The sequence below is a fragment of the Tupaia chinensis genome, unplaced genomic scaffold (genome assembly GCF_000334495.1).
Source record: "Tupaia chinensis unplaced genomic scaffold, TupChi_1.0 Scaffold144066_1, whole genome shotgun sequence".
NCBI lineage: Eukaryota > Metazoa > Chordata > Mammalia > Scandentia > Tupaiidae > Tupaia > Tupaia belangeri.
Window position 1 is genome coordinate 30,251 of NW_006203919.1, and position 8,875 is coordinate 39,125.

At 55.9% G+C, this 8,875-nt stretch overlaps 1 protein-coding gene across 1 annotated transcript in view; it reads left to right on the top strand.

Moving 5' to 3' along the window:
* DHX30 (DExH-box helicase 30) overlaps nucleotides 1-8,875 on the top strand; it is a gene marked incomplete in the record, with an annotated part of 37,186 nt that overhangs the window by 23,111 nt on the left and 5,200 nt on the right. Inside the window, 7 exon segments of the mRNA XM_027767245.1 lie at nucleotides 1-79; nucleotides 1,011-1,121; nucleotides 6,164-6,465; nucleotides 6,856-6,976; nucleotides 7,290-7,439; nucleotides 7,915-8,067; nucleotides 8,338-8,875. The exon segment at nucleotides 1-79 is cut by the window's left edge and continues 58 nt beyond it. Coding sequence (XP_027623046.1) covers nucleotides 1-79; nucleotides 1,011-1,121; nucleotides 6,164-6,465; nucleotides 6,856-6,976; nucleotides 7,290-7,439; nucleotides 7,915-8,067; nucleotides 8,338-8,875 — 1,454 coding nt within the window.

Here is an 8,875-nt window from a genome sequence, read left to right on the forward strand (position 1 = left end):
CGTGAGCGGAAGAGCCCTGGGCAGCTCCCACGCGAAAGACAAGCTAGTGTACGTGCACACGAACGGACCGAAGAAAAAGGTAACCTGCTAGCGGCCGGGCAGGCCACTGACCGGGAAGGAGACTGGCTGCCCCTTTCCTCCCTGTTTTTTTTGGGTCAGAGCAGTCACACAGTGGATTTTCCCAATGAAAACAGAGACTTTCAGAGCAGTCACACAGTGGATTTTCCCAATGAAAACAGAATTTCAGAGCAAAGCTAGGTTCGAGAGAGCTGGGAAATACACACGCCTGACTTGGGAAGATGAGCCGCGCTTTCGTCTCATTCAGGCTGGGTCCCCGTGCTAACCCCTGGTCCCGCTGTCACAGCCTCTGTGGTCCCCACCAGCTCACTTGGACTGCGGGGCTAGAGGAGATGAGAGTTCCTGATTCTAGAGTCTCACGGACCCCAGGATCCATAGCAGCATTCATTCCAAATGAAGGTTTTTAAGGATAAAGATGGTCCCCACTTGCTCTCTGGCTTGAACATGGAACTTAAAGAAGCAGAACAACTTGGGACCAGCAGTTGGCGTAATGGCTGTGTTGCTGGACTCTCACGTAGTCTCCCACAGTTCAAACCCTGGACCCGGTAGCTTAAAACTCATTCTGGGTGTGTGTGTGCGTGCGTGCCCAAGATCCCAAGAGGAGAATGGAGGAGAAGGGATTGTGGCATGGCCATCCCCCCTGGGGGGTGATTTCTTGCTTTCTGTCTGGTGAACGCACATGCCCTATAGCAAAAACCTCTCGCCCCCCACCATAAAAAGGCAAAACCACTTGAGGTGGACTGAGATTGAGGTATGATCATGAGCCCCTGGAGGAGCTGATGGCTGGGTCAAGTCCTGTCCTGCCCTTTGTGCTTTGAGCCTAGCGTGGTGCCGCTGTGAGGTCCCTAGCTTTGCTGTCGGTTCTCCATGTCATTTGCACCAGCTCTGTGGTCTGGAGAGGCAAGTATCTCAACTCTGTCTTCTGTCCCCAGAAAGTCACTCTGCACATAAAGTGGCCCAAGAGCGTGGAAGTAGAAGGCTACGGCAGCAAGAAGATCGACGCTGAGCGGCAGGCTGCGGCTGCGGCCTGCCAGCTGTTCAAGGTGACCCTCCGTCCCGGCCCCCTCACCCTCAGGATCTTTCTGGTGCCATGTGCATTCTGGCGGAAGCTGGCAGCATCCAGCCACTCACCTCTCTGGAGCCCTTCCCACTTCCTGGGTCTCCTGCTTGCTGTTCAGCCAGTGAGGGAATCGAACTTTTTGGCCCATGCTTTCTGTGGTTTCAGATCCTGTTTGTGAAAAAGTCCCTGTCGGGACCAGTAGGTGGCATGATGGTTAAGGTGCTGAATTCCCATATGGCCACCTACAGTTTGAGTCCGGACCTGGTGGCTTGCTTTCTCACTTTCTCTTTCTGTCTCTCTCTGGTGAACACATGTGCCCTATTAAAAAAAGTAATAAGCACATTTAAAAAATTATAATAGGGGCCAGCAGATAGTGTACTGTTTATGTCATTGGACTCCCACATGGCTGACTGCAGTTTGGGTCCCACATCCGGTGACTTAAAACTCACACCAGGCACATGTGCACGTGTGCCCAAAATCCCAAGAGAAGAATAGAGAAGGGATTGCGGTGTGGCCATCACCCTGAGGAGTGGTCTCTCCTTTTCTGTCTCTGTCTCTCTCTCTCTCTCTCTTCCCCACAAGCAAGTGCACCCTATAGCAAAAGCCTCTCTTACTTTAAAAAAAAAAAAAGTATATATATATATATATGTGTGTGTGTGTGTGTATAGATAGATAGATACATAATATAAGGTATATATATGTATAGATAGATACATAATATAAATAAAATTAAATAATTTTTTTAGGATTATTTTATTTAACTTTATTTTAATTTGACCAGAGAGGGACAGAGAGACAGAGAAACTGAGAAAGCAAGCTGCCAGGTCCGGAACTTGCACCATGGTCGGCCATACAGGAATCCAGCACCCTCAACTGCCAGGCCACCTTCCGGCCCCAAGTGAATTATTATTAAAAAAAAAAAAGAAAGAAAGAAAAAGAAAAGCTCTCTACAAACAGCACAATGAGGAGACCAAAGAATGTGGAAAAATGGAATGGAAATTCAAGTGTAGGCCAGCCTGTGGTTAAGGCAGCCGAATCCCACATGGCAGACTGTGCAGTGAGTCCTGACCCAGTGGCTTGAAACACACGCTGGGCACATGCATGTGCACCCCAAACCCTAAAAGAAGCGGAGGCAACGTGTGACCGTGCCTCGTGAGGGTGTGCCCTCATCCTCTGCCCAGCCAGAGCATATGCCCTCTGGCAGATATTTTTTTTCTTTTTTAAAGAGGGAGACTTTTGCTATAGGACATGTGTTCTCGCTGGAGAGAGACAAGAAACAGAAAGCAAGAAATCACCCCCAAGGGGGTGTGGCCGTGCTGCAGTTCCTTCTTCATTGTTCCGGGATTTGGGGCATGCACACATGTACCTAATGTGAGTTTTAAGCCTCTGGTCCAGGACTTGAATCCTGGTCCACTAGGTGGGAGTCCAGTGACCTAACTATTACGCCATCTGCTGGTCCCCTTGCAAGTTAAAAAAAATATATATGTTTAAGTGCAAAATTTTTTGAAACCCTTACATAACCTTTCGCTAAGGTGTATTTTCCACGAACAATGGGAAGGCCTCTATGTCCATGGTTTCCATTCCCCTTTACTCAGCTCTTCCTGCATGCTTCCCCTGTCACCACACCGTCCTTGCAATGGCAGGGGCACACCTCTCACCCCAGTGGCAGGCCTGTGCCGCTGCCAGGTTTTGCCCGTCCAGCACCCGCCAGGCCTCCGCTGCTGCTCGCTGGCCTTCCTCTCCGCCCGATCAACCCCCTGTGGCTGTGTCGGTCTCCCCCTCTGCTCGGGCAGCGGCAAGGCTGCAGCTGCAGGACGCGCTTCTTCAGCTCCACACTCCTGGTCTGCCAGTGTCACTGTCCCCGTCTGAGGAGGAAAGGCCCCTCTTCCTAGCCTGGGCTCCTACAGCACCGGTCTCTTTCCTCGTCCCCTCTCTGTCTCTTCTTTATCCCTCTTCCACCATCAGTCACGTCTGTAGGGTTCAGCATCCCTGCAGTGTTCTTGTGGTTTGTGTTCTCTGCTCCGGCGACACGGCCATCTCCGTGGTCTCTGGCTACGTTTGCCTCATCGGTGCCCAGCCTGTGGCAGGGTCACCAGGTGGTTGCTGTGTGAGCAGAACAGCAAAACGCTGCCAGGCTCTCCAGCCTGTCCTCCGGCCTGTCCTCCGCCCTTGCCCTGCTCGAGTGTCCTGTGCCGTGGCTCTGCAGGCGTCTCCTCACCCTGGGATGTCCTGCGCCCCGTAGTGTCCTACTGGGGCTCCCCGCTGCCTGCACCACCAAGGCTGGGCCTGCGTGGAGGTTTGAAGGCTTTACACCCGGCCTGTCTGAAGCAAGACACTAGCACACTTGTCCTGTTCCTCATCTGTACACACTGCCTTTTCTGAAAGATCGGGGGTGAATCCCTCATATCAGCAGGTTTACCATTCTAGCTGGTTTGAAAAGTACAGGTCAGCAAGGTTAAGTATACTCACCGTGCTGTGCAGCTGATCTCCAGAATTTTCCTGTCCCCACTAAACAGTAACTCCCGCCTTCCCCTTTCTCCAGCCTGTCAGCCAATGTTCCGCTTTCTCTGTATGTGAATTTGACGTGTAAGTCGAATCAGACAACACTCGTCCTTTTGTGACTGGCTTATTCCACTCGGCGTTATTTCTGATGGTTCATCTGTGTTGTATGTAGCACGGCAGGGTTGCCCTTTCTAAACCTAGGTAGTATTCCATTGTATCACCACATTTTTTATTTAGTTAATTTTATTTATCATTATTCTTCAGTTTGCTACAGGGTGCATGTGTTCACTAGGAAGAGACACGGGATCAGCAGGTGGCGTGATGGTTACGTTGCTGGACTCCCACAGAGTTGCCCACAGTTGGAGCCCGGACCTAGTGGATTAAACCTCACACGGGACGTGCATGCATGCCCAAGATCCCAAGAGGAGAATGGAGGAGAAGGCATTGCGGCGTGGCCATCCCCCCTGGGTGGGGGGTGATTTCTTGCTTCTGTCTCCCTCTGTTTCTCTGGTGAGCACACACGGCCTCTAGCCAGAATCTCTATTTGGCCATGTGGGAGTCCAGCGTCTTAAACACCACACCACCTGCTGGCCCGTCTCCGCACATTTTGTTTCTCCATTCGCTTGTTATGGACATGCCGGTAGCCTCCACGTTGGAGCTGTTGCAGACCACGCTGCTGTGACCCTGGCTCTTGGGGACCCTGCTGTCAGGTTCATGAGCATTACCTGGGTGGGATTGCCGGGTCTCCAATGGCTCTTCTAGCGATGAGTGCAGGTGTGTCTCTTCATGTACTTACTGGTCATTTCTTCTTTCTTTTCTTTTTTTACAAGAATTATCTGTTCAGTTTTATGTATTATTATTTTTAAAATTTGACCAGAGAGGCACACAGAGAGAGAGGGAAGGAAAGTGAGAAAGCAAGCCGCCGGGTCCAGACTTGACCCGCAGTTGGCCATGTGGGGGTCCAGCTCCTTAACCACCATGCCAGCTGCTGGGCCCCGTTTCTTTAATGTCTTTGGAGAAATGCTTATGAATTCCTTTGTCTGTCGTCGTCTTTTTTGTTTGGTTTGCATACGGTGTGTGTGCTCAATGGTACGGGAAGTCAAAAGCACCCCCAGGGTGATGGCTGTGTTGCAACCCCTTCCCCTCACCTTCCTCCTGGGGTTTTAGGCACACACATATGCCCAGCTTGGTTTGCAAGCTGCCAAGTGTAGGAATCAAACTGCACAGTTCGCAGTGTGGGATCCAGCCACCTAACCAGCCCATTTTAACTTTTTCTAAAAGAATTATTTAACTTTATTATTATTATTTACTAGTTTGATTAGAGAGAGACAAAGAGAGGAAAAGTGAGAAAGCAAGCCACCAGGTCCGGGACTTGAACTGCGGTCGGGCATATGGGAGTCCGGCACCTTTAACCACCATGCCACCTGCTAGCCCCAACCAGCCCATTTTTAAATCAGGTTGTTTTGTTGTGTTGTCGAAGTTTTCCATCTACTCTAGAACTGACAGCCTTTTAATCCCCTCCCACCTGCCCTGTAGTTCTTCAGCCACGGCCTTTCCCTCAGTCCAGATAAGCTCACCGCGCACGACCCTCATGCTGCTGCGAGTTCCGGCCACGTGTCACTGAGAGCTCCTCGGGCAGCCTTGCCCAGAGGGGAGGTCTCTGTAGGCCGGGAACATTCTGCAGCCTCCTGATAGAGTAGCTCGTTCTTCTTTTTTTGGAGAGGTTTTTGCTATAGGGAGCATGCGCTCGCCAGACAGACAGACAGAGAGACATAGAGACAGAAAGCGAGAAATCACCCCCAGGGGGGGATGGTCACGCCGCAATCCCTTCTCCTCCATTCTCCTCTTGGGCATGCATGCACACGCGCCCGGTGTGAGTTTTAAGCCACCGGGTCCAGGACGTGAACCACGGTTGACTACGTGGGAGTCCAACGACATAGCCATTATGCTAACTGCTGGTTCCCGAGTAGCTCGTTCTTGAGGACCGAGGAGACTGCAGGGAGCACTTGGAGCTAGGGAGCCAGCTCCAAGAGCGAGTGTGTCCCGAACCCCAGAGAGGTGGCCCCCCCGGCGGTGCCTCTCCTCTCTGTCTCCCTCTGATGAGCGCACACACCTTCTAACAAGTCACGGAAAACTGAAAACCTGTGTTATATTCATCTTAGGTAGATTATATTGATTTTTTTTGGTTTCTGTTGTGCAGAGAATTTTTTTAATTTGTCAGCAGGTGTGCTCACCAGAGAAAGTGAGAGAGAAAGCACTCCAGTGGGGTGTGGTCACTCCACAATGCTGCCTCCATTTCCCCACCCTGTCCGAGCACTGGGCTGCACTCACCATGCACGAGCTCCGGGCCAGTCTCCAGCCACCTGATGGGCCGTGTGGGATGCCTAGGCCGCAGTGCTGGCCCGGGGAGAATTTAGATCACATTTTAGCCGCTGCCCGTTCATCTGTTGTGGATAGCAGGCTGTGGTCAGCCACGCCTCAGCCTGTCCTGAGGTGGACATCCTGACGGCGCGTCTCCCCTAGGGCTGGGGTCTGCTGGGCCCTCGCAACGAGCTGTTTGACGCGGCCAAGTACAGAGTGCTGGCCGACCGCTTTGGCTCTCCGGCGGACAGCTGGTGGCGCCCGGAGCCCAGCATGCCCCCCACTTCCTGGCGGCAGCTGAATCCTGAGAGCATCCGGCCGGGGGGACCCGGGGGCCTCTCTCGCTCCTTGGGTCGGGAGGAAGAGGAGGATGAGGAAGAGGAGCTTGAAGAGGGGACCATAGACGTCACCGATTTCCTGTCCATGGCCCAGCAGGGTCCCCACACCCCACTCAGGGACTCGAGGTACTGTGGGCAGTGGGGTCGCGGGATGGGCGGGTGCCCGGGGCCTCTGACATGACCCTTGCCTTGTGCCCTGCCACTTGTTGGGGTGCCTGCCCTGTGCCGGGCACCACCGGCCGTGTCTTTACTATGTGGCCAGGGGTTTGCAGCTCACACCCAGGTCCCACCAAGGCCTGGCCGTCGTCTGCCGGTCCCCTGCCCTCGGACCTGAGCAGGGACCAGGAGCAGGCCAGGCGGTGTGCTGTGAGGGCGCCTCGCGGGAGCAGGGCCCAGCGCCTGCCTCTGGCCTCCCAGTGGCCTTCACAGCAACACAGTGGCCGGGCCCTGGGGCTCAGAGCCTCGGGGGAAATTGGCCTGGCAAAGAGAAGTTTCTCACCTAAACTTGGTTTCCAGGGGGGGTTCCTTTGAAATGACTGACGACGACAGTGCTATTAGGGCTCTGACCCAGTTCCCGCTTCCCAAGAACCTCCTGGCCAAAGTGATTCAGATTGCAACGTCGTCCTCCACAGCTAAGGTGAGTGGGGCTCCTACGGGGTGTGGCTGGGCACTCACCCGGCCGTCTGGTCTCCCCAGTTCCAGGGGAAGGCAGCTTCAGGTGGATGGGATGTGGCCTGCTGGAGGACCTGGGAGCCTCAGCGAGGGAAGAGAGCGAAGCCGCAGGGGCCTGCAGGAGGGTGGAGCAGCGGGGAAGCAGGCCCAGGACTTGGGCGGGCGCCCATGCGCTGCGGTGGTGGCGACGTCCTTCTCTGGGCTCCCGAGCGCTCTGAGGCACCACCCATCTCTTCCCCGCTCCTGCCTTCTGTAACCACCTCTCACCTTCCACGTAGAACCTCATGCAGTTCCACACTGTGGGCACCAAGACCAAGCTGTCAACCCTCACCCTACTCTGGCCCTGCCCCATGACCTTTGTCGCCAAAGGACGCCGCAAAGCAGAGGCCGAGAATAAGGCGGCAGCCTTGGCCTGCAAGAAGTTGAAGGTGCGTCCTGCAGGGGCCTTGGTGCCACGACGCATGGGCTGTCCCAGGAGAGGCCAGGTCCAGCTGTGGGCACCGGGGGGACGTAGGTGGGCAGGTGATTCAGAGCGGGGGCTGCGGTGAGGCCACACATCCAGTGGAAATGGGTGTTGGGTTCAGCCATGGCCAGGCCAGCTGGTCTCTCCTTGAGATGTGTGAATTCAGAGGTAAGGCTGGCCTATCATGCTGTGGGGTAGCCCTCGGGCAGGGAAGAGCCCCACCGCTCGGTCAGGGGGTGGCACTTGGGCAGAGAAGAGCCGCAGTGCTCTGATGAGTCAGTTTGGTCATTGTAACCTAGCAGAGGCCCGTGTCTGCGTCCCTGGCAGCAGAAAAGGAAGTGTTTCAGAAAAGCGTTTGCTCCACTCTTGGTGCTCCGGAGCCCACCTGGCGGCTCCGGGGCCAGCCATATCATAGGCTGACCTGTCCGTGTCCCCTGTAGAGCCTGGGCCTGGTGGACAGGAACAACGAGCCGCTCACCCATGCCATGTACAACCTGGCCTCCCTGCGCGAGCTGGGGGAGACCCAGCGCCGGCCCTGTACCATCCAGGTGCCTGAGCCCATCCTCCGCAAGATCGAGACCTTCCTGAACCACGTAAGAGCACCCCTGCCCGCAGTCGGTCTGCTCCCAGCTTAGACCAGCACCTCCACTGCAGCAGGCTGTGGTACCCCGTCTACCACCAAGGACAGACCCTGGAGGCCCCCGCCTGTGCAGCCCAGGCCTGCCCCCTGGATCCAGGGCAGTCCTGGACCGTCCTGCCGTGTGGGCTGGGCCTCGTCTGCGCAGATGCCTTGGCCCAAGGAGGGCCCTTGTGTGTGAGCGGGGGGCTGTGTCTCACACTGTTCTGCTTGCCCCCTTCCCCAGTACCCCGTGGACAGTTCCTGGATCTCCCCTGAGCTCCGGCTGCAGAGTGACGACCTCTTGCCCTTGGGCAAGGACTCGGGACCTCTGAGCGACCCCATCACGGGCAAGCCCTACGTGCCCCTGTCCGAGGCAGAGGAGCTGCGTCTGAGCCAGAGCCTGCTAGAGCTGTGGCGGCGGCGGGGGCCCGTGTGGCAGGAGGTGCCCCAGCTGCCCGTGGACCCTCATCGGGACACCATCCTCAGTGCCATTGAGCAGCACCCGGTGGTGGTCATCTCTGGGGACACAGGCTGTGGGAAGACCACGCGCATCCCGCAGCTGCTGCTGGAGCGCTACGTGACGGAGGGCCGCGGTGCCCGCTGCAACGTGATCATCACCCAGCCGCGCCGCATCTCGGCAGTGTCCGTGGCGCAGCGGGTCAGCCACGAACTCGGCCCCTCCTTGCGGCGGAACGTGGGCTTCCAGGTGCGGCTGGGGAGCAGGCCGCCCGCCCGCGGCGGGGCCCTGCTCTTCTGCACTGTGGGCATCCTGCTGCGGAAGC